At 57.0% G+C, this 24,034-nt stretch overlaps 1 protein-coding gene across 1 annotated transcript in view; it reads left to right on the top strand.

Moving 5' to 3' along the window:
• The window catches only part of LOC103062593 (ATP binding cassette subfamily C member 1 (ABCC1 blood group)), a 28,814-nt gene that overhangs the window by 3,965 nt on the left and 815 nt on the right, over positions 1-24,034 (top strand). Inside the window, exons 2-30 of the mRNA XM_088147876.1 lie at positions 835-1,011; positions 1,767-1,892; positions 2,129-2,266; positions 2,799-2,924; positions 5,007-5,068; positions 5,402-5,533; positions 6,133-6,360; positions 7,255-7,432; positions 8,262-8,423; positions 8,601-8,693; positions 9,133-9,336; positions 9,783-9,929; positions 10,657-10,744; positions 11,244-11,316; positions 11,513-11,639; positions 12,099-12,275; positions 12,494-12,661; positions 12,871-13,048; positions 14,879-14,960; positions 15,650-15,788; positions 17,066-17,273; positions 18,553-18,863; positions 19,409-19,608; positions 19,699-19,825; positions 20,289-20,390; positions 21,268-21,414; positions 21,838-21,996; positions 22,386-22,552; positions 23,777-23,971. Of these exons, the coding sequence (XP_088004002.1) occupies positions 835-1,011; positions 1,767-1,892; positions 2,129-2,266; positions 2,799-2,924; positions 5,007-5,068; positions 5,402-5,533; positions 6,133-6,360; positions 7,255-7,432; positions 8,262-8,423; positions 8,601-8,693; positions 9,133-9,336; positions 9,783-9,929; positions 10,657-10,744; positions 11,244-11,316; positions 11,513-11,639; positions 12,099-12,275; positions 12,494-12,661; positions 12,871-13,048; positions 14,879-14,960; positions 15,650-15,788; positions 17,066-17,273; positions 18,553-18,863; positions 19,409-19,608; positions 19,699-19,825; positions 20,289-20,390; positions 21,268-21,414; positions 21,838-21,996; positions 22,386-22,552; positions 23,777-23,971 (4,421 nt within the window). The remainder of the gene's footprint in view (positions 1-834; positions 1,012-1,766; positions 1,893-2,128; positions 2,267-2,798; positions 2,925-5,006; positions 5,069-5,401; positions 5,534-6,132; positions 6,361-7,254; positions 7,433-8,261; positions 8,424-8,600; positions 8,694-9,132; positions 9,337-9,782; positions 9,930-10,656; positions 10,745-11,243; positions 11,317-11,512; positions 11,640-12,098; positions 12,276-12,493; positions 12,662-12,870; positions 13,049-14,878; positions 14,961-15,649; positions 15,789-17,065; positions 17,274-18,552; positions 18,864-19,408; positions 19,609-19,698; positions 19,826-20,288; positions 20,391-21,267; positions 21,415-21,837; positions 21,997-22,385; positions 22,553-23,776; positions 23,972-24,034) is intronic.

Below are 24,034 nucleotides of genomic sequence, written 5' to 3'. Positions count from 1 at the left end.
CGCGGGTGGGGTGGACCGGGGGAAAAGTCAGGGCGTGGGGGTCTTTCAAAAACCTCCTTCAACGGGCTGGACCAGTTCTCCATGGCCTGGCTTCCCACTTCGCTCAGCTGGTCCCTAAATTGGTGGGATCTTTTGCCATTAAAATAGCTTTCCCGTCGCCACGCTCCGCTTGCAATTAAAGATAGCCATTAATCTCTGCCGGGGTTCTGGAGAGGCCACCGAGAGAGCTGAGCTAATCTTCTTATGGCATTTTTGGGATTGCTGAGAGCAAGAGAAAGAGGGAGCGTTAAAAACGCAGGTGGTGCCGCCAGCAGGGGCGACCAGAAGGCCTCCCCACCCCAACTGTTTCCCCCCTCCTGTGGAGTAGCAGGGGCCAGACCTTGGCCCCTCAGAAGAGGCTGCTCCGAAGGGTGCACGTGTGCAGTTGCCCGGGGTTTGGCGATCGGTCATTTGCTAGTTCGCAAGCATTTCTTTGGCAGTGGAGCGACGCGGGAGCTGAAGGGGGTCAGTGCGACCCTTGAGTGCCCCTTAAGGCAGGAGCCCCCAAGCAGACGCGGATGGCTTCTTCCAGAATGGGGAGGCTGCCAATGGACGGTTTCTCCAACCTTCGTTCTGAAAGCCTGATTTTCTCCTCGATGCCGGGGCCAAGTTAATGGGAGTTCCCGGCTGGAGGGTGCAATTGAAATATTGCTTGAGAACGCATTACCCCCCTCAAAAAGTAGGCCAAGCGATGCGCGGCCCGCGGCCCTCCAGGCGAGAGAGCAAGGAGCCTGGTCTCCCCCTGGCCGAGGCAGCCGCCGGCCCCCGCCCCGCCTGATCTCTCCCCTTCCGCAGGACTGGAACCTGACCTGGCACACGGAGAGCCCGGATTTTACGTCCTGCTTTCAGAACACGGCCCTTGTCTGGACCCCCTGCCTTTGCCTCTGGGCGGGCTTCCCCTTCTACTTCGCCTACCTTCGCCGCCATGACCGGGGCTACATCCAAATGTCTCCTCTCAACAAAGCCAAAACGGTGAGTGGCACGTGAGCCGGGGCTGGACGGGGCTCCTTTCGTGTGCGCGCGTGTGCCCTTTGGGGCTCGGGGGCTCACAAAGATGCAGCGCAAGCGTTTGTTCAGACGTCACCAATAAACCACAAGATGGGAACCTTCCAGCCTGGGAAAGAAAGATCGGGAGCCTCGGCTCCGGCAGCGGTTGCTTCCCAGCCAAGTCTCCACTGAGCAGGATGGGTGGGTGGATGGATGGATGGATGGATGGATGGATGGATGGATGGATGGATGGATGGATGGGGGGAGGGACCCCTTCTCTCCTCTCCTTGGGCTTGGCTGCATCTGGACCCCCATGGAGGCTGCCCCGGGGTTGGCGTGGCCGGGTGTGCCGGGTGACTTGGCTGCAGGTTGTCAGGCAGGGCAAGGCCAGGGTGCCGTGCCAGACCCCCCCCCCCGGGCCCTGCGGCTCAGCACGCGGGCCTCTTCCCTCCCGGGAGCCCTCGCGGCCAGCCGGGAGGGGAGGGGAGGGGGCCGGAGTGGCTTCTGAAGAGCGCCTGGGTTGCTCAGCGTTTGGAGACTGCCGAGATGGGTCTCTCCTGTCAGGCTGCAAAGGGGAGTCGGGGTTAGGATCAGTTTTAAGGCGGGTTTTATCTTTCTGGGTTTTAGCCTCTGCTGGCCTGTCATTCCGTCCACTTCTTTGCATGCTTGCTTGGGGAGAAAGGCGGAGTGTCAACCAAATAATAGACCGTACGTTGAAAAACACCCTTCTTGCCTTTCAGACCTTGGGCCTCTTACTGTGGCTTGTCTGCTGGGCAGACCTTTTCTACTCTTTCTGGGAAAGAAATCACAACATTGTACGAGCTCCAGTTTTTTTAGTTAGTCCTACAATTTTGGGCATAACAATGGTAAGTGAAAGTAACTTTGGTTATTTGGCTTTGGGCCGCTTGACCTGTGAAACTTTCTCAGTTAGAAGTGCTGGTGTGGCTGAAGCAGGCTGTGATGCTCACTCGGGAAGCAAACTATATCTTGCAAATCTTGGATCTCGCATGTTCCAGCCCCGGGCGTGATCCGGGAAGAGAGCTCTTGCTCCGTGAGTCTCCGTGGACAGTAACAGTCTACACTTTGACTTCCCTGTCTGCAGCTGCTTGCCACGTTTTTGATACAGTGCGAGAGGATGAAAGGCGTCCAGTCCTCAGGAGTGATGCTCCTCTTTTGGTTGATTGCGTCCCTGTGCGCTGCCGTAACCTTCAGATCCAAAATTATGCACGCTCTCAGCAGGGTGAGTGCCAGCCAGCTTCTTGGCTTGCGACAGAGCCCTTGGGACCCTGGAGGAACAGGTTAATGATTGAGCCGCGGGTAATGACACGTTAAATGCTCCGTCACCTTGTAGTTTTAGAGCCGCTAAATTGGCCTTTTTGGGTTTCATTCGAAACTAACCCAAGCCTTGCTATGATCTGGCCACACCATCTCAGAAAGACCCTCTGCCCACTCCGTGGCTGGCAGTTGATGCCAAAGCTTTCCTTGGTAATCACTCTAATAATTTCCTGCGTGGTTTTCAAATTGAAGCTCTCCGTGAGGGGGGCGAGGCACAATTTTAGGGTCATCTCATTCTGCGAGTCCCACTGTATCTTGTAGCAGTGAGTTCCCTCAGTTAGGTAGGTCCCTCCGTGTTCTGCTTGAGTTTCCTTTTGATCAGTTTTATTGGATGACCCTGAATTCTGTTTTTAGGAAAAGAGGGAGCTGACGTTCTCCAAACCACGCATCATTTCGTGACCTTCACTAATGTAGCATTCTTATTTTTTTCTTTCTAGGATGCAGAAATTGACATCTTTCGCTCTACCACTTTCTACACCTACTTCGCTTTGGTGCTAATACAGCTTATACTGTCCTGCTTCCCAGAACATCCACCTTTATTTTCAGAAAACGTTCGAGTCCCTGTAAGTATCGTCACGGCAGTTGGCTGAAGGAGTAATACTTGGGCCAGCAATGTGTTTGCTTAACCACAGTGCTTTTTAACCTTCGATTGGATGTTTTCTATTTTTGACGCCTTTTTCAAATTCAGTTGCTTGAGCTTCCAGCCTGCACTACAACTGTTGGCTGAGATACGGGATTGGTCTGGGTTTGTTTGTTTTTCAAAAGATCATTTTGTTTCTTTTTATTTTTACAAATAATCAAAGGTGGAAAGTTTTGTATGGGTGTGAATGAAAACGGGGGTTCCCAAAGGGAACTTTGGAGAAGTTTCCCGCTTTCCTCGCTCCCCCCCACCTGCCCTTCACCATGGTAAGATTACAACTCCCTGAATCCGTGCCATGCCACCTCTGCTTTAAGCAGCCCTTAAAAACGCCTGTTTTTAAGAGGGAGGGACTTTGGAGAAGAGGCAGGAATTGTAGGGTTGTCTGGGCGGCTTTTTGCGCAAAATGATCTCTCCTTCCCATTGTGAAGTGTTCGGGGTGAACGCCTGCTGCTGGGGAAGGCTCAGAATTGCTGGAATTGAACAGGGCCTCAAACATAAGCTCATCCTGGGCAGCATTTGCCCCAAAGCCGCAGAGGGCACTCTCCCTTCTTCGCTGTGTGCAGCAAGGTTTGGATAATCAACTCTCAGCTTCGTAAGAAAAACGCTAGTAATGTTTTTCAACCCTGTTGGCTCCTCCAAGCAGGTCAGAGTCTTGTTCTGACAGTTAGCCGCATGTCTGCCAGCAGCCTGGCAGAAAAAAAGCCCCTTCCCCTTTTTTGTGGGGGGCCCTCACCTCCCTCTCTGGGGATTGGCTGGATCAGCTCCCCACGCTGGGATTTGCAGGGACACCCACAAAGAGCGGCTTCGTATTCCCGTTGCTGCTTTAGCGGAGATGCTCAGCGGATCAAGGATGGTGATTTGGAGAAGCCGCGGACAGCGGAGAAAACTGTTCTTGTAACAGCAGTTTTTAAGGGCTGCTTAAAGCAGAGGTGGCATGGCACGGACTCGGAGTTGTAATGCGACCATGGTGAAGGGCAGGTGGGGGGAGCGAGGAAAGCGTGTGGCTTCCTGTGGTGCCTCCCTGGTTCCCCTTCGGATCTGGAAGGGAAGGGGCAGAAACCTGACACTGGCTCTTGTTTAAATGGGCTCCGAGATAGACTTGTGGTCAGCAAGGGGCACAGAGAGGGCAACATTTGCCCTCTGTCTCACCTTCCTCTCTGGGGGTTGCCAGGGTGAGGCGTGAGAAGGTCCTTGGCTGGGAGGGTCTGGACCAGCATGACAGAGTCTTTGAAATCTGTCTCCCCCAACTCTGGGGGTTTCAACTGCCATCTCCCGGCCGGCTTTGCGAAGGGCTGGCGTGCCTGCAGGTTCTGTCCTGGGTGCGGATTCCCCCCTCCGAGAAAGGGAGAACAGGCTGTGCCAAAGTGCTGGTCCTGGGCTGGGCTGGGCTGGGCTGGGCTGGCAAGATCAAAGGGCCAAGGGTCCATCCGCTGCCCGCCCCAGGAGTGGCCCTTTCGAAATGCTCTTTTTTCTTCTCCAGTGATGCTTCTGTTTCCTTGTGCGTTATATATGCAAAAAAAATTATATTTAGTGCCCCTGGCAGGATTGCCTCCAGTTCGTTGCTGTGGGGAAAACGTTTTGCCCAGCCTGTCAGAAGTGCACGAAACGCAGAAATGCAGGCTCAGGACCAGGGAGATTTGCTATCTCGTACAAGCTCTTGACTTAATTTAAAGCCCGTTAAGCCCTCCGTGTAGGGAGTGCACGTGGCTGGGAGTGGGTATCTCCTCACATGCTCCTCTGTACCCAGTTGCTGCACCTGCCTCACCCCCTTAGCCTTCTGACTGAAACAGCCCATTGCCTGAGTCTGCAAACTGTCAGATGGCTGCGTTCCCACCACATGCTCGGCCAAAGAAGCCTCACCACGGCTTGTGCCAGCCGAGCACCCGTCAGGCCTTCAGCTGAGCCAGGGATGCCAACGCAGCTGTCCCGCAGTCTGACGGCGACTAGAAGCCGGCGGGCGACTCTTAGAGCCCTCGATAACCAGCTGGATCTTTTTCCCCACCAGAATCCCTGCCCGGAGTCCAGTGCGTCCTTCCTCTCCAAGATCACGTTTTGGTGGATCTCTGGGTAAGAAAACAGCTACCCCGCCTGAGGCCTTACAGCTGATTGGAGAAACATCTCCTCGTGGGTCACGATGACTGGGGATCCTGGGGTTGTAGTCCGACTTACCTGAAGGGCACCAGGCTGGGGAAGGCTGGCTGAGCCGGCCAGCCTCTCGGTGGCCAAAGCTGTGTGCATCTCAGTGGCGCCGGTTCACACTGCGAGTGAATTGGTTGGCGGTTCTGCAGTGCTCTGATAGAGTTTCTCTGCCCCGTTGGAACGACTGGTGCCTTTGCTAGTTGTGCCAGTGGGGCGCTGGCAGCTGTTCTGCGTGATGCCGAAAGGTCTTCTTCCCCTCAGGCTGATGATCCATGGGTACCGGCAGCCCTTGGAAGCAAAAGACTTGTGGTCTCTGAACAAGGAGGACACGTCGGAGGAGGTGGTGCCCAGCCTGACTCGCAACTGGGCCCGGGAATACACCTGGGCTAAGAAGTGCGTGTGGCTCTCTGGCGCCGTCAGCGCTCTGCGCTGCTGTGAATGTGCAGGAGCTTCGAGAGGGCTTAGTTGTGATGATTGTCAAATTTGTACAGAAATGTCCTTTTGCTTGTTGGTTACCTTACCCTTCAGCGCACTGCTCTCACGGGGAACGACAAAGGTTTTGTGAGTGGAGGCATCGGCTGTGCTGGGAATGGCTCCTGCCTCTGCCTGGGTGTATTGGGGGGTCTCACTTAGTTTGGGGCCCGTAAATCGAGTCAGCGACCATCAGCCCAGCTCTCGAGATTTCCCAGTGCCGAATCAGGCGTGAGGAAGGTCCTTGTTCTTGCGCAGCACAAACGCTGTGGCAACTTTCCTGGGCTGGTGCTGTCCGGGTGCGTTGCGGGTACAGCTCCCACCTAGTTGGCAATTCTGGGAGGCGTAGCTCCGTCCCAGCTGGAGGCCCTGGTGTGGCACACCGGGCTCTGCTCTGGAAGGGTGGTGGATCCCAAACGGGAAGCCCTTGGGTTCGCTCTGGTGGCCAGTTTTGACCCCCGCGGGCGTTTGCGCCGAGGTACAGAACAGCGACCCCATCTCGGCCTCCTCCTGCCCCGCAGGCTTCCCAGCCCAATGCTGTACTCGCCCAAGAAGCCGGCCAAGCTGAGAGACTCCGGCTCGGACATGGCGGAAGAGGCAGAAGCCCTGATCCTCGGCCCGCCCACCAGGAGCCGGCAGCCCTCGCTCTTCAGGGCACTCTGCAGGACCTTCGGGCCCTACTTCCTGATGAGCTTCCTCTTCAAGGCCTTCCACGACCTCATGATGTTCACAGGACCCGAGCTCTTGAAGTAAGCGCGGGGCTCCCTCCTTGCCGCGGCACTTGCGTTGCTTGAGGGGTGGCTCGACTGCTCCTCCGCCCTGTTGCCGGGAGTCCCCCTGGGCGGCCGGGCCCGGTGCCAAGCTCGAGCCACCACTTTAGGAAGCGGAGCCCGGCCTTGGAGCTGTGGCGCACTGGCACCTGGGTCAGGCCTCCAAGGGCAGAGATCTGGGGCTTGCTGCCCCTCTCCTGGCAAAGCCGGGAAGGAAAGTGCAATTGCTGGGGCTGAGATCCCAAGCTCTGCTGGTGATTAGCTAGCAGCGTAGGTACGCTGGCGACTCTTTTCAGACGGTGCTGGGATCGAGCCGCGTCCCGACAATCGTCTGGTGGTTTTTGATCTGCATGTGAGTGGTGCGAACCATCTGGGCTAATTGGAGGAACAGGCAGGGGGCTCCGGGAGCTGACTCGGTCCATGGTGAAGGAGCAGAAGGCTCAGTGGGAAGTTTCCCAAACCATAGTTGGGTGTTTATAACTAAAACCTCCCCTGAAATTGTCTTGGATTCAGTCCCATCTAATGGCTGTTGCTTTTTTGCTTACTGGGGGGGGTGTGCGTGCGTGTGTTTTCTTTTCCCACCCAAATGCTTCCCCCAGTGTTACAACCTCCTCTGGCCTTTGATGTCATTAATTGCAAGTTGTTTTACATCGTGTTTTCTTTGCTGCTTGGAACACCGAAGACGGTTTGAGGGTGTGTTTGTTTTTGTTTTAAAAGCACCAGTCGACTCCGTGGTCTCCATGTCTCATCGGGAAAGGATGTTTTGACAGGAGCCGGCAGGGCCGGGCAGCCAGTCCCAAAGCCTGGGGCTGCCGATCCCCCCCCCCCCCCGCTGCAGCAGCTCCCTCCACCGCCTCTGCCTTCTCCTTCCAGGCTGCTGATTACCTTCGTCAACGACAAAAGTGCTCCCAGCTGGCAAGGCTTCCTCTACACGGGGCTCCTCTTCATCTCGGCCAGCCTGCAGACGCTTGTCCTCCACCAGTATTTCCACATCTGCTTTGTGACGGGGATGAGGCTCAAAACGGCCGTCATCGGGGCCGTCTACCGAAAGGTGCGGGATGGGAACGGATGCCGCATGGTCCCGGCGACCCTCTGCCCGGGGGCATGGCTGCCTTCCTTTGCCCTTAGCCGGGCAACCCGTGACAGGGAGCTGCAGCCACAGGCTGGGACAGCCCCCTCCTTCCCGTGACTTTCACCCTGGCAGTAACACAGCTGGTGGCTTGTTTGCTGAGACGGGAACACTCGAGATTACAAATGCAGGAAATGCCCCGCAATGCAGGAACTTTCTTGGGGACAAAGGGCCATTTTCCTCCACCTCTCTCCCCTTGTTTTATTAGCAAATGTCTGGGTCAGCACTGACTTTAAACGACTCTGTTCTTGGAACAGGGAGGTGGGTGCCGCTTGGTGAACAGGCGAAGGCGCCACACTCTTCCTTCGCCGCCCCTCACTCCGGCTCCGCTTGCACTTCACCACATCTTGGCCTCCCCAGACAAAGGTCTGCCCTTGTGACCTCGACTCTCGCATGCCTGCTCCCTGCTTTCCTGTTTCCTCCAGACCAGTCACGTGATGAAATTCCACAGCTATAACCAAGCCCTAAATCGTGGTTAATCTTAACTATGTTGAAAATGCAGTAAATATTAAGCTGAAATGTCACTTACTAACCCAAATCCCCAAAAAAGCAAGCGAACCTGGTGCAGCCCCCGCAGAGATGCATAAACCGGAGGCTGGCCTTCATAAGGCTGCATTTCGGCTAACGGGGCATCCAGGCGCTGAAGCCGAGGGTGGCTTCTGAGTTCTCAGGTTATTTTGCCGGTTAGTCTCTTGCTGCTGGGCTCCCTCAGTGCTGAAGCTGCCCTTTGTGTCCTGTCTCCACTGCCAAGGCCTTGGTCATCACAAATTCGGCACGGAAGACTTCCACGGTGGGGGAAATCGTTAACCTGATGTCAGTGGATGCCCAGCGGTTCATGGACTTGGCCACCTACATCAACATGGTGTGGTCGGCTCCCTTGCAAGTGATGCTGGCCTTGTATTTGCTGTGGCAGGTACGAATGGCGCCGGGTGGCCAATCTGGCTGCAGCTAAAACTGTTTCCCTTGCCCGAAGTTTCAAGGTGGGGAAGGAACTCCCCCGAGTCTCAGGGGGCCGGGGCATCTCTTGCGCCCCACAGTCTGCCTGGCCCACTGGGCTTCGGATCGTGATGCCCAATGACCCTGTTCTTAGAATTTAGGTCCTTCCGTGTTGGCGGGTGTGGCGGTCATGTTGCTCCTGGTTCCAGTGAACGCCGTGATCGCGATGAAGACCAAAACCTATCAGGTGGGAGGCTCTGCCACAACCTTCAAATGAACTTTGCAACAATGCGCTGGGCCAATGGGGGTCTCTTCCCAGCTTGGAAAGGGGAATTGCGCTGCCCTCATGTCTTCCCTTGCAAGCGGGCTGCGTGGCCTGGTTCCCCATAAGCCCTGATTCGTTTAGATCATTTGAAGCTGCCCTTCACTGCTTCCCCTTTTAAATGCAAGGATAAACGGTGGTCTTTGGAGGCGCTGCACGTCAGCTCCCAGAGCTCCTAGGCAACAGCGTGGAGGTTATGGGAAGCGGAGCCCAACGCGACCGGGGGGCTTTTGGGCCAAGCTGTTCCATGTTCTAGTCCAGAGCTGCAGAAATGCAGATGACGGCCAGTACAGGATGCGTCCCGGGGCTTTGTGCCACTGCTAGGAGTACCCTAACTTGCTTCCGCTGCCGCGGGTGGCTCCAGGTTGCTCACATGAAGAGTAAGGACAGCCGGATTAAGCTGATGAATGAAATTCTCAACGGGATCAAAGTGTTGAAGCTTTATGCCTGGGAGCTGGCCTTCAAGTGGAAAGTCCTGGAGATCCGGCAAGAAGAGCTGAAGGTCCTCAAGAAATCTGCCTACCTTGCGGCCATGGGCACCTTCACCTGGGTGTGCGCCCCATTCCTGGTGAGCGTTTCTGGAAATCTTCAGGGGCTTCGTGGCTTCCGGGAGTTTCGTGCGTAGAATTTGTCCCCTGCTGCAAAGCCCAGTCAGGTGCATCTTCTTCCGGGCATCTGGCCAAACGCACCCGGTTTACTTGATGCAGGAAGCAGGCTTGAGAAGGGAGGGCAGCCCAGGGAGAAGCGGAGGTGGGCAGGTCATCAGGGGAGGGACCTCTCAGCCTTGCGAGCCGCGGATGGTTGTTTTCAGATTCTGCTCAAGGACCCGGGTCCCCATTTTAAAACCTGAACTGCTTGATCCACACGCTAGTTCTGGGTTGGGGTTTTCCCCTGGACTGTGGCCTTGTCCTTCCTCTGTTTCCGCCCTGCGTAGCCTGGAGCTTGGCTTCCTCTCGCCGCCTTTTGTGAGGGCATGCGCTCTGCCCTGACTCCCCCCGGTCTGCTTATTGCTAGGTGGCTTTGTCCACGTTCGCTGTTTATGTGACCATTTCGAAAGAGAATGTTCTGGATGCCCAGAAGGCATTTGTGTCTCTGGCGTTGTTCAACATCCTCCGGTTCCCACTCAACATCCTTCCGATGGTCGTCAGCAGCATCGTGCAAGTAAGAGTCTTTCTGCTCTGCCATCCGTGCGGGCAGAACCAGAACCAGAACCAGGGCTGAAGATGAAGCAGGAGCAGGGTCAGGCCAGGGGTCAGGAGGGACTTCTCACAGTGTGACCCGGCAGCCAGCAGAACCAGCTGAGTTATGGCGGGGCGAGGCCTCCTCCGTTGGAGGTCTCCAAGCCAAGGTGCTCTCTTGGGACCCCTGCACTGACCTTAGGTAACCTCTAAGGTCCCTCTCAGCTCCACGATTCCGCCTTTCCCCAGGGGTGGGCAGCCCACGGGGCCCACTCCTCATCGGCCCCAGAATTTGGGGGGCAGAGTGCTGAGAATCGACTCGTCTGTTGGAGCTGTGAACAAGCGTGGCTGACGAGGAAAGAAAAGCAGCGCTCTGAATTTTTGACTTGCTGTCGGCCTTATACAAAGTTAAGCTTTGGGGACAGCTGGGAATTGGGGTTGGTCCCTCATGCTTCGAAGCAGGAAGAACAAAGAGAGAAGTGTTCACAGTGGCATGCCATCTCGGGGTGCCATCTCTGGTTGGGTATCGGCCGTCGACAGGCAGCAGCGCATGAGTGCGGCTGCTTCCGTGCAGAGCCCCTGGCAACGGGACTGCCACCACGTCCTGCAGCAAACGTTCCCCCAGTTGTAGGCATCCTTGGGCCCCGCGTTGGGAGGTGGGGGGCTGGGCGAAGGGGGGGCACAGAGCATTTCTCCGCTCTCACCGTCAGGCCAGCGTTTCCCTGAAGCGTCTCCGGGTGTTCCTGTCCCACGAAGAGTTGGATCCAGACAGTGTCATCCGAGGCGCTATCAAAAATGGTGAGTTTAGTGTTCATCAGCAAAGGGGCGCTTTGTGTCAATAGCAGCTGCCCCGTCCCCCCCATTTAAATTCAGCGCTGCTCATTGTGCACTTCAACATATACACGGCCATCACGATTCCCAGTTTGTGGCGTTCAGATGTGTTGGTGTTGAAATTCCCCCCTTTCAGTGGCTGGAATCGTGGGAGTTGAGTCCTGCCTCCAGAACACGCGTGGTGTGAATGCGTTCCCCATGCCACACGTCTCCTCAAGGTGTAATGATGTTAAAATGCATCACTGACTATTGAAAATGCAGTACAGCGTGTACAGCATGCCAGAAAAATCTGAAACGGTGGCAGGGAATAGTCCCGAGGTCCGAGGGTGGGGCGGGGGCCGCCAGCCCCACCGGCGTGAGCAGAAAGCTTGCCTTGGTGAGGACGAGCAGGGCCCGCCTCTGGCAGGCGCTGCCCTTTTCCGCCTCTGTCCTGCTCACACGCGCCTTTCCTTTTGGGACTCGCTAGCGGGCGGCAATAGCGTGAGCATGAAGAGCGCCTCCTTCAGCTGGTCGCGGACTGACCCCCCGGTGCTGAACAAGTAAGACTGGATTTTACCCCCCGGCCTGCTGTTGCTTCTGGCTTTTCACCCTAGCAGACAGGCCGTGGCCTCCCAGGGGCCCTGGGGTCTCCGTGCCATTTCTGGGGACCCCTGTTTTGCCCCAGTGGTCAAGGCAGACCCGCTTCCCTGGCTTTCCCAGGACTGAGGGCTGAATCGGCACTTCCTTTCCTTCCAGCATTAACTTTGCCATTCCGGACCCATCCTTGGTGGCTGTGGTGGGCCAGGTCGGGTGCGGCAAATCCTCTCTCTTGTCGGCTCTCTTGGGAGAAATGGAGAAGCAGGAAGGGCACGTCTCTCTCAGGGTACGCTGGATAAGCAGGCAGGCTCTTTGGCGGGCCCTAAAGACCTCGCTGGTTTGCTGGCCAAGACGGGCGGTCCGGCGGAGGGAGGGGCAGCCTCTGCGGCTTGGCCTGTGGCCACCTCCCACCTCAACTCAAGCTGCTCCGTTCCTCACTGTGGCAGATCAGGGAGGGCCCTCGCTTCCCTGGGAGCTGCCTGCGAGGGGCTTAAGCTGAGAGGGACTTTGGGGAAGGGGCAGGCAAGCAAAACTAACTTGCAGCGGAACGGCTTCGTGTTGGCCTGGGCAAGAGATCATGTGTAGCCGTGGCATAACCTGCTGTGCGTGCGCTGCTCCAGGTGCTTCCCTTGCGGCTGCAGCAGCCCTCTCGGTGGTGGAAGATGGTGGGACCTTGGGTCAGCAGCATCTGGACAGCCATGGGTTCCCTGTCCGAGAAACTCAGCGGTGGGCTTCTTCTCGGCAGGGCTCTGTCGCTTACGTCTCTCAGCAAGCCTGGATCCAGAACGCCACTTTGCAGGAGAATGTTTTGTTTGGACGGGAGCTGAACGAGCGGCGCTACCAGCGGGTGATTGAGGCCTGCGCCCTCCTGCCCGACTTGGAGATTTTCCCTTCGGGAGACCAGACTGAGATTGGAGAGAAGGTACTCAAGACAGCCATGGGTGCCTTCTGTGGGGGCTCCCACACTTGCTTTTGGAGGCCACGCCAAAACCTCTGTGGATTAAAATCTCTGTGTGGCGCCATTTCCCTCTCGTTTCCTCCTCTGTGGAACCCGTGGATTGTGTTTGGGTGCGAAGGTCCCCCCCATGGCCTCTTTTGCCACTGCCCAACCCTGAGGGGGCCACTCTCTCTCTTCCTCAGGGGGTGAACCTGTCGGGCGGCCAGAAGCAGAGGGTCAGCCTGGCCCGGGCCGTCTATGCCGATGCTGACGTTTACTTGATGGATGACCCCTTGTCTGCGGTGGACGCACACGTCGGGAAGCACATTTTCGACAAAGTCATTGGGCCGAAGGGCATCCTGAAAAATAAAGTACGTGTGTGGGAGAGCTTGTGGACAGCCTTTTCACGCCCTCCTGTAACTCCAGGGCAGGGCTGCATGTCACCCGTCTTTCCGCCATTCCTGTGACATTAAGCGACCTAAATCACAAACTGCATTTGTTGCCGTCGGCGGACACAGCAAACACGCAGGTCTCTCGCTTCCTCGACGTCTCACGTTTCGCCTGTTCCTCTCTGCCCCAGACTCGGATTCTGGTGACCCACGGGGTCAGTTACCTGCCGCTGATGGACACAATTATAGTGCTGTCCGAAGGCAAAATATCGGAGATGGGGTCATATCAAGAGCTGCTGAAGCAAGACCGGGCCTTTGCGGAGTTCCTGCGCACATACGCCGGGGCGGATCAGAACGCGGCCGACCAAGGCAAGTAACCGGCACTGGCTTGACGCCTCGGCGGCTTCTCCTGCTGGCGAGACCTTGCCCGGGACGATAGCGGGAGCAGAGCAGCCACTGCCCCACTGTGGCATGGTGGCGCTCTGGTCGGGTTCCAGATGTTTCCTCACCCTGTTAGCACCCTGCTTTGGGGGTGCTGGGGTGGGATGGTCCTCCGGGCAGAGGGTGCTGTTGGAGCAACTGATGCTCTCTTGGTGGCAGATCACTTAGAGGGCTGACACGCTGGAGTTCCACCTCATCTGTGTGTCAGTTGCTTCCTGTGGCATGGGAGGGCTTGGGGGGCGGGTGTGCGCGCGGGTGTGTTCTTTTCCAGTGATCGTTGAATCATGCTGGGTTTTAGTTACTAGACTATTAGAGATAGGCCCAGTTTATCGAGGTGTTGGTCAATTGCTGTGTGTGAGTTGATGCCATAAGCACGCAGACACCAGGGCTGTGGCACTGGAGGGGTTTTCAGTTTATGGTTGTTAGAAATTAAGTAAAAAAAATCTGGATTGCTCCTAGGTCGGTTTTTTCAAACGTGGCAACTTTAAAATGTGAGGACTTCAACTCATGCTGACTGGGGAATTCTGGGAGTTGAAGTCCACACATCTTAAAGTTGCCACGTTTGAAGAACACCGTCCTTGATGGAAGCCAATGACGTTTGACCAGTTCATCTGAGGTCACCGAAGTGCTCAGCTTTGAGACTTGTCTTCCTTTGCTGGCCCCAGAGCTAATTTGGGTCGCCTTCTCGTTCTGGGCCAGGGTCCTAAATGCCTTGTTTAGCCCCAGTCAAGGGCCTCGACCCCAGTCTTGGTCTTCCCATCCCTTGGCTCAAAGCCTTAAGGGACTCCAACGTTATTGCCAAAGGTGTTGCTCTGCTGTACAAACCGCTTCTGAGTTTGCCAGCTCATGCTGCAGAAACAGAGTGCGCGGTGCTCAATCATGTAATATCCTGAAAACCGAGTTGCCTAATTGGGTGTTTTTAAAGCTAATAAATATTCCATTTTACTTGATTGTGGGAAACGGGTGGGATGAAGAGCGCTCTGGGAATCAGCCTCAATTGTTTTCGTACAGCCGCAGTCCTCCCGCTGCCGGATTGAATTGCAGTTTGCAGACTGCAGCCCTTAAACAAGCAGGCATAGCTAATGAGCAAAAACCAGGAAGGCTTAAACCACCTTCTTCATTCATTTTCCCCCCCTTTCTTTGAATTCATAAGCTGCTTGGAGCTTGGAGGAGGATGGAGAGAGATTTTTTAAAATCCTCAGTAAAAGCTTGGTCCTTTTTTTCCCCCCCAAACCCCCAACTTTTGATAGCTTGCATTTTTTTCCGGGAGAAGAGAGACTTGTCCAAGTTCTTATTGGCTGTTCAGCAAGTCGACTGAAATTAGTACCTTTGTTTCTTAAATATCTCAGCAAAGTTTACCGTTCTGAAGTCTGGGCTTCGGCGCAGGCAAGCACAGCATGATCGTAGGAGGGACGGGGCTTGTTGGGCCAGACTTTGGGGCCCCAAAACCTCTGCTGAGAAAGGTCAGCCACTAAGCGCTGATGGGCCCCAACGGTGCTGACTGCGTGAGGGGTGGTGCCGAGGGCTGCCGTGGGACTAGGCGCTCCCGTCATCCATCTGAGTGGCCTGGAAGACTCTGGGTTGGCACCGGGACTGTTTCTCTCTGCAGAGACTCAGGCTCCTTCCTATTCAGAGTAGAGGACAGTCCTCCTCAGCACCAGGGTTACTTGGGGAATGTCTCCTTTGCCTTTCCCGTGAATTTCGCCCACCTTGTTTCCTGCACAAACCCTCGGTCTGCCCGTCTGCCAACTCCTGCAGAGCCACCCAGTCCGGTCACGAAGGAAGAAAAACTCCTGGAGAACGGGGTTCTGGCCTGCGAACACTCAGCCCAAGTCATGAGGTGGGCAAGGCGAGCGGCTGCTGGGAAGGGCCGGGCAGGCTGCTTTGCTCCCACAGACTTGAGTGGGGGGACAGCCCGGTTTTGCCTAAGCTGGGAACGGTCCCCAGCTTGGATCTGCTGCCGCCTCTCCCTTCCTTGGATCCAGTGCCAGCCTTTGGTGTCCCCAGCTCCACCAAGGGACCCTTCAGATGCTTGATGAGCTGCTCCCTTGGGGAAGGACGTGTTTTTGGCCCGGGGTGTTCCTGGAGAGCCTCCTGATCTCTCTCCGCTGGGGCTTGCGACGTGGCCAGCCAAACGGTTAAGGATCAGCACAAGGCCCCTCTCCTGGCTCCGCTGCCTGTGGGAGTCCCCTGCACCTTCTGCTGGAGAGGCAGCTGAAGCCTCAGGGGCAGCCCCTCCCCTGGGCAGAGCCCACTCCCCAGCTGCGGCTGCTGCCCCTTGAGGGGTGGAGAGCTCAGCCCCAGATGCTCCCTGCCGTGATCCTGGTCCCTGTGCAACGGGACCCTCGGGTCTGAGCCAAGGGGATGCCCGAGTGACGGGGAGGGTCTTTTGGGGGTGGGGAAGGAATCCCACGGAGAGCCGGTCTGCTCTGTATGCAAGACAGACGGCGCTGGGCTGCAGCCATTTGAAGGGCTGCGTGAGACAGCTAGGCGGCCCGGGGTTCAAGCGCTGGCACGTTGGCCTTGCAGGCAGGTCAGCAACTCCTCGACATACAGCAGCGAAACCGAGAAGTCCTTGGTGCAGAACAGCACGGCCAAGATTCAGAAGGCGCCAGAAGGGAAGAACGCCTGGAAATTAACCGAAGCGGACACCGCCCAGACGGGGAGAGTAAGAGCCCAGCCAGTTCCTCCCCTGCGCTCCCGAGTTTGCTTCCATTTAGCTCAGTAAAATTGGCTCCCCTGACTGGCAGCAGAGGCTTTTCAGGGTGGGGATTGACTGTGCGGCCCCCCACCCGCCAAAGGGGAGCTTTTCCACCGAGCAGCAGCCTTGTAAGACCTTAAATGGGAAGATAAGGGGATCCCGATTCTCTTGAGGGAATTGAGGGCTGGCTGTGGGGAAGGGGGAGAGAGCCATTAAGGGAGGGTTCAGAGAAGAGGCTGCCCGGTCCAGAGATCGAAGGAAGCCTGAGAAAGAAACTCAGAGTAGCCCTGCCTTGATTCGGTTTGCTATAAGCCAGGGCGGAGAGGAAGCCTTCAAGACTCTGGTTGTGCACCCCAGAACGATCCGCCGGCATTCCTAGAATCCCCGCGGGGTCTCTCTCTTGACCTGCCTGGAAGGGCGGACAGAATCCCTTTATTCAGGGATTAAGTTTATTCCTTTATTCGGGGATAAAGTCTTCATTAGTATTTATGGCAATGATAACTTGGCGGTGTTGTTTCCAAAAAAGCCCCGCTAATCACAAGCCACTTCTCAGTTGAATTGAATTGAATCCTCTGTTTTCTTCCTGGAAAAAGCTGCTCGCTGGACCTAGCCCAAGGCTGGATTCTGCCTTCCAGTCCCGAGGGCAGGGCCTTAATCCCTGCCCGCCAAGGTCCCGTGTATGTTGGTCTTTCCCTGCTGGGAAGCTGCGAATTGGCCAAGCGCCGCAGAGACCCTCGGGCTGGCCTTGCTCCGTCTCGCTCGGCCCTGTTCTCAAGCCCCCTCTGGGCAGGGCGCGGCTGTCCCCGGGTGCGGCTTAGTGAGCTGCTGCAGCTGCTGCCGGGCTCCTGCAGAGCGAGACCCCGGAGGGTCACCTCCCCGGTTGAGACGGGATCTTTCTGGGGCTCCAAGACCCAGAGGGAGAGGTGACGCTAACTGGGGCCTTCTCTTGCACCAGTCGTCCAGGAGGGAGCCGGAACGGGCTGAAGACGCCAGATTTTGGCCAGCCACGGGGAGGTGGGGCAAAGGGATGGCGGGATGAGTTGGAGCAGGATCCAGGAGCTGCAGGGAGCCCCCCAGGCCTCTGAGGGAAGTGTTCTGGGGCCAGAGAAGGCGGGAATCCGGTGTTGGGGCAGCAGATTCCTGTCCCGTACCCAGCCAGGGTGCAGGCTTTGGGGGCTGGAAAGGAACCCGGCGATTTGGGGATGGGGTCCTGTCTCTGACGGCCACTGTGTGTGCCACTTTAGGTCAAGATGATCGTCTACTGGGAGTACATGAAAGCCATCGGGCTGGGCATCTCCTTTGTGAGCATCTTCCTCTTCATGTGCAACCACGTGGCCTCCCTGGCTTCCAATTACTGGCTCAGCCTGTGGACAGACGACCCCGTCGTCAACGGGACGCAGCAGCACACCAACCTCCGCCTGGGGGTATACGGCGCCCTGGGAATATCTCAAGGTCCGCTGGCCTCCCTCCCCCCACCCCCCGCAGCCTCCTGAGGGTCAGAGCTGCAGATCCAGCAGCAGCCGCGAGGATTTCGTTTCCGTCTGGGCTGTGGCAGTGGCAGTGACCGTGCCCGGTGTCGCTGGACCCCTGGCCGCACCCCAAGGTTCCCTGCTTGTAGCAGAGGACGGAGCGTACCCCCTCTTCTCAGGCCCACGGGCCTGAATCCTGCATTTGGCGGGCACAGAATTCATTGTCCCAAGTTTCCAGGTCTGTGTTGTTTTTTGGAAGCAAAGGTCTTGTTGCCCAGCACCTCCTGGCTGAATCTGGTGTTGTGGAGCAGGATGGGACGGAAGGGAAGGGAGACGGTGAGGAGAGGCCGTGATGTGCCGAGTTGGGCTCCTCCTGCTTTGCTCCCTCTCCCGTGCCAGGCGCTTGCCTTGGCTTCTCCTGTCAGCCCCGCCTGCCAGGTGCAGCAGTGCCGTGAGCAAGAGCAGGCGTGGTGCCCAGGCTGCCCCTGCCTGCTGGGTCCCCTTCTCAGCCCCGGGCTCTCGCAAGCTGCCCTGGGAGTAATTTCTGGGGGCCTGGATCCCGGCCTTTGGGCCGGCTGCGCGGTGCCCTCAGCGGCTGGCACAGGGCTGGTGCTCAAGGCGTAGGCAGGCACACTCTTGGGAAAGCATGACTTCGTTGGCAGGTGTTCAGCTTGCGCAGAAGCAGCCAAGGAGAGGGTTCAGCCCAGGTCAGGGGCAGCCCCGGAAGGCCGGCTGCAGAAGGCTGGGCGGGATGGGGAAGGCCACCTGGCTCGCAGAGCTTCCCCATCTTGGTTCCTGACCAAACAGCCACAGAGCCGCCAGATTAAGGCAAAGCTGGAAAGAACCCTCCGAACAGTAGAGAGTCTGTTCCCAGCCTGCCCCAGCCCTGTCCACCGCGAGGGTGACAGTTTGAGGACAACTGGCATCTGTGCCAGTTCACAGCGGCCTTTCCTCCCGAACTGGTGGCTGGGAAGAAGGCCCGAGGACCCTGCAGACCCTGAGCTCTGCGGAGACGGGATGCCGGCGCGCTCGAAGGCATCCTCTGCAGAGCGAAGGGGGAAATAGGTTAAACCTGGAGGCAGGGCAGCACCTGGGATCAGGACCGGCCGACTGCGTGCGAGCTCCTGCACTCTCGCCAGTCCCGATGAGGCGCATCTCCGCTGTTAGTTGAGTTGGCTTCCGGGGGTGGTGCGGTCGGGCCGGGCCGGGCCTCGCCATTCCACAGAGGAACCTCCTGTGTTTTGGCCTCTTGCTTCTCGCAGGGGTCGCAGTGTTTGGGTACTCCATGGCGGTTTCCGTGGGAGGGATATTCGCTTCCCGCCACCTCCATCTGGACCTGCTGCACAACGTCCTCCGGTGCCCCGTGAGCTTCTTCGAGCAGACGCCCAGTGGGAATCTGGTGAACCGCTTCTCCAAAGAGATGGACACCATCGACTCCGTCCTCCCGCAGATCATCAAGATGTTCATGGGCTCACTCTTCAACGTCCTCGGGGCCTGCGTCATCATCCTCCTGGCCACGCCAGTCGCGGCCGTGGTCATCCCTCCCCTGGGACTCCTCTACTTCTTCGTGCAGGTAAAGGCCGGCTGCCCTTCCTTTGCCCGGAGCTCAGCGGATCTCTCCTGGCAGGACCATGCAGAGAACCCTCCCTTTGGGAGGCCTCCCTCGCCCCGTCTGGGGGTTGCTTTTCCTCAGCCCCCCCATCTCTCCCCCTCTTGGGTGGCGTCGATGAGAGAGATACAGGAAGCCTCCTGTGCCAGTGCTCTGAAGGGTTCCTGTTCCCGGAAACTGGGTCCCCCCCTGCTCACTTTCCCTTGCAAACGGAGAAGGGACAGCCGATGGTTCCTTGGTGGCACGGGAACACTACAGGAGTAATGAGGAAGAGGACGTTTTACTAGTTTTCCCCCTCAACTATTGTGGGATTAAGAACTTAGTGCCAAAAGTGGAAAGAGGAAGAGAAGCGGAACCTCCTACGGCCGGTTCCCCAGTTCTCCCAAGTCCTGAGATGTTCAGAGGATGGGCCTGGGTCAGGCCGTGGGTCAGGCCACCTCGCAGTCACTCCCCTGTGCTCCTGCCCTGGTTCCGACGACCCATCTGACCTCTGGCCCTTCTCCCCCCAGCGGTTCTATGTTGCCACCTCGCGCCAGTTGAAGCGCCTGGAGTCGGTCAGCCGCTCTCCCGTGTACTCGCACTTCAACGAGACGCTCCTGGGCGTCAGCGTCATCCGGGCCTTTGAAGAGCAGGAGCGGTTTATAAGGCAGAGCGACCTGAAAGTGGACGAAAACCAGAAGGCCTACTATCCCAGCATTGTGGCCAACCGGTAAGCCGGGCCAGAATTCCCCAGCGGGCCGAGGTGCTTGGAAGCCGTGCTCCGTGCTGGCCTTCAACGCCCCCTCTCCTGGCTGCACAGGTGGCTGGCGGTCCGGCTGGAGTCCGTGGGGAACTGCATCGTCCTCTTTGCAGCCCTGTTTGCCGTCATTGCGCGCCGCAGTCTGAGCCCAGGGCTGGTGGGCCTCTCCATCTCCTACTCGCTGCAGGTACTGAGTGGCCGCAGCGCGGTTTGGGTGGGTTTCAGCTCTGCCTTTTAGAGAGCCTTCTCAGGTCAGAGGAGGCATTACGCTGCGGGGAGGACTCTGGTAAAACGGTGAACTGCGTGGGTAGGAACCACAAGCACAAGACAGCTGGCTCCTCTGTAAGATTCGCTGGCAAGGAGGGAGCCTGGCACTTCTGGGCCCCTGAGAATGGAGAGCTGGTGCTGCCCCCCCGAAACAAGGTTCTTGCCCTCGTATGGCCTGGAAGTCTGCCTTGGGCAAGGAGTCCTTCCTGGCCACCCTGCAGTAGCTCCTTTTGCCATGAATTTGCTCTCCTCCGGGAGCCCCTGCTGGCGGTGAAGGCGGAGCCCTCTCACCGCTTCCCCCCGAAGGTGCCACTGCTGCCCTTCTGATGGATACGATTCCTCGGGCACCGCGACGTTCACAGATGGCGACCTTCCTTTGGCAGATCACCACTTACTTAAACTGGTTGGTTCGCATGTCATCCGAGATGGAGACCAACATTGTAGCTGTGGAAAGAGTCCAGGAATACTCAGAAAAGGAAAAAGAGGTGAGTCTCTGCGTGTAGCTGGAATCGGGGCCCACAGCGTGTTTTGTGCCTTTAAGTTCTTTGGGCACAAAGTCCTTCATTGTGCTCGCACGCTGGGCAGAGCCTGAAAGGGCACCCCTTTGACCTCCGCAGTGCTGGGGTTCCAGGTTCTCCTAGGAGAAGCTGCACTGGATGCAAAAGGGGGGGCCTCACGAAGTGCCCCAACTGCTGGTCAGGAACCTCTAATCTACTGGCCTTCAGGTCAGCTTTAGCGTCCATAATACCAAGTCCAGCTTGTGTGTGCGCGTGTGCATGCGCGTGCATGTAGCTGTTCACGGCCCCCCAGCCCAAGAACACATTCTGTCCTCCCCATTCATTCTGGAGTCCACAAGTAAGAATTATTCGTGCCCTTTCCTGTTCTCACTTCCTGGCAGATGGTTTTTGAGATAGATTGCCCCTAAGCAAGAAGGTTCCATGTTAGAAACCATCCTCAGTTGGCTGAATCCTTCTTAAACAATCTCTCAGACTAAAGCCCCAGCCTCCCGTGGCCTTGTCACCCAGGAGGAACTTTGGCCACGTCCACACAAGAAGAAAGGGGCAACAGTGGCCACATCCTGGCGTCTCCTGGCCACTTGATGTGTGGAGCAGCAGTACCCTCTGGTGGCCAGGAGAGGCACCACTGTTGGCCCTCGTCCATCTGCTGGGAGTCACCCAGAGTGGCGTTCATCTGTGCGTCCCCCACGTGTAGTGGGCCATGGGAGGGGGCAGGGGCCGGAGGCAGAGTGCTCGACCGGGGGAATCGGGGTCCAAGGGTTGAGTCAGGGGTGGTCTTGGGAAGGCCACCGGACCGTGGGAATGGCTTGGGTGCAGGAGGGCCTGATTCCTCTCTCTCTCCCAGGCCGAGTGGACCTCCGAGCAAGCAGCTGCCCCAGGGGGTTGGCCTCACGAAGGGCGGGTGGAGTTCCGGGGCTACAGCCTTCGTTACAGGAGCGACATGGACCCAGTGCTGCGGAACATCTCTGTCGTGATACGTGGCGGGGAGAAAGTGAGTCCAAGGAGGTGCCGGGGAGCTGGAAGCAGCCGCATCTCTGCAGGGCAAGAGAGGGAGGGCAGGAGAGAAGATGCTTCCTGGCACTTGGCTGGGGGGCAGCAGAGAAGCTGGTGCAGCCAGGAGCTCCTTCCATGCCCGGTGGGAAGCAGTGCAGGTACCGTGCCCTCTGGAGGAGGTCCTGCGTGCCAAGACCTCTTCGAGGTCCATAAAGAGAACCTGTTGTGCTTGCAGGTTTTGGGTGGTTCGCCTGTACAAAACGGAATGTCCCTTCCGTGCAGCCCACACGTTCTCCAATTCTTGAAAATGCATTTTGACTCCTCTTGGCATGGGCTGGAGCCAGAGGGACAGCCCCTTTGGAAAAGCCCATGCCCCAGCTTCAGTGCCCACCTTTGCTGCAGAGCCCTTCTCTCTCGACAGGTGGGCATAGTTGGAAGAACCGGGGCTGGAAAGTCCTCTCTGACACTCGGCTTGTTTCGGATCAAGGAGGCGGTGGAAGGAGAGATCCTCATTGACGGGGTTAACATTGCCCAAATTGGGCTCCATGACCTTCGCTTCAAGATCACCATCATCCCCCAGGTCAGTAGGGGCTGCCATGGGGCCCCGTGACCTTCTCTTTAAGGTCCCATTCTCCCCCTCCCCGAGCCCCACTTAATGTAATCACCTGAGAGTGAATGTATGCAAGCAGTGGCCCAAATTGAGCCAGTTCTTGCTTGCGTGCTCCTCGCTTTGTAAACCGGAAAATGCAGAGCCAAGCTTTATCGGTGCATCTGCGACTTCAGACCATTTTGAACGTGTTAAGCTTCCTACACAGGAAGCAGTTTTAGGAAGGGGAGAGAAACTGCCCCAAGAAACAGCCAGGAGCTCTCAATGAGCGATCGCCCCATGGTGATGTCCTGCAGACAGTGTCCTAAAGTTGGTGGTTCTCTGCGGAGTGCAAAGCACTGTTCTTTGTCTTGCCCAAACAGGATCCCATCTTGTTTTCTGGCTCCTTGCGCATGAATCTGGACCCTTTTGACCAATACACTGACGAGGATGTCTGGACGTCTCTGGAGCTGGCTCACTTGAAAACCTTTGTCTCTTCACTCCCTGATAAGCTCCACCACGAGTGCTCAGAAGGTGGAGAAAACCTCAGGTACGTAGGACAGCAGGGTTAAAAAACCCCGAGGTTTTACCGTGCCCAAGGGCGTGCGCGTGTTGGACGGATGTTTAAAAGCACGACGCTGAGCGCTGCAAAGGTTGTTGGCCTCTAGACTCTGGCGGCGGCGGTGGCGGCTGCTGCTGCTGCTGCTGCTGCTGCTGCTGGCATTTCACGAAACCGTCTCAGCCAAGAAAGCACCCGGCGGGAGTAGCTTGGGCTGGCGTCAGGCTCTGTGCCAGCTGCCCACCAAAGGATTGATTCAAGGGCTGAGCAGGCGTGAGATTCTGGGAGTCTGGGAAGCAGCCATTGGGCCCAGCCAGCTCCTGAGAAGTCCAGCTTCTGAAGCCCTTTTGTTTCATGCAGCACCAGGAGGAAATCTCTGCCTGGCATTTACCCGGCTGGTTCTTTCCTGAGGGGAGGAGGGAAGGTGCGCATTCCTTCTGCTGCAGCGTTTGGCTGGTTAATCGTAAAGTCAAGGACTGGCTCAGATTCACTAGAAACCCTTGTGTTCCCAGAATAATAATTGTTGTTATGAAGGATCGTTCTTACACCCAGTTGATAGAAGATAACCTTTACATATTGTACCAATTTAATGCTTCCAGCAGGATAACAGAGGAACGTTTTTCTTTTTTCTTAACGTATTTTAAATCCCTTTCTTTTCTTTTTTTCTCTGGGTCTTTCTCTGTTTTCTGGTCCTGTTGTTAAGTATCTTTAAAATAATTAGAGAGAGAGAGAGGGAGAGAGAGAGAGAGAGAGAAGCAGAGCTGCCCATTTCTGGCCGCAGCCTTTCTTGGAAAAGAAGGTGGCAATGGCTGTCTTAAACATTCTAGTAAATTGGTTTCTGGCATGGGCTCTCATCTGGGGAAATTTTTGATAGCTGCCCAGAAAATGCCAACTGGGGGGAATCAGTGTTGTGTGCAGAGTGCAGAGTTGCCAGCTTGAAGTGTGCATTAAGACTGCAATGGGCTGAGTCCAGCAGACCCATGCAAAACATCTCCACCCTAAAAGGAGCAGCTGGTGAAATGCCACTTTTGAGATAAGCAGAAGCCAGTCTCTGGCTACACACACACACACACCCCGCTTTATCTCAGCCTGGGGCTGGGAGACAGGCCCAAGGACACTCTCAGCCGCTGTTTGCAAACCTCCCTGTTTTTAAAGGGCGAAGGGCCCAGCGTGTCGGTCTCCGGGCATTTAACCGTAGCCTTTTCTGTCTTCAAGCGTGGGTCAGCGGCAGCTGGTGTGCCTCGCTCGGGCCTTGCTGCGGAAATCCAAAATCCTCGTTTTGGATGAAGCCACTGCAGCCGTAGACCTTGAGACAGACAGCCTGATCCAGTCGACGATCCGAGCGCAGTTTGAGGGTTGCACGGTCCTGACCATCGCTCACCGCTTGAACACCATCATGGACTACACACGGTAAGGCGGCTGGGGGAGTCGGTCGCTGCCCACGGTTCGCGCGGGGCATCCTTTGTGGAGAGA

The sequence above is a fragment of the Python bivittatus genome, unplaced genomic scaffold (assembly GCF_059951505.1).
Source record: "Python bivittatus isolate LINGU-HERP-01145 unplaced genomic scaffold, Pbiv_v1 ctg000560_np1212, whole genome shotgun sequence".
Taxonomy (NCBI): Eukaryota; Metazoa; Chordata; class Lepidosauria; order Squamata; family Pythonidae; genus Python; species Python bivittatus.
Note: the sequence above shows the minus strand (reverse complement) of the source record. Positions and strands in the feature narration are given on the sequence as shown.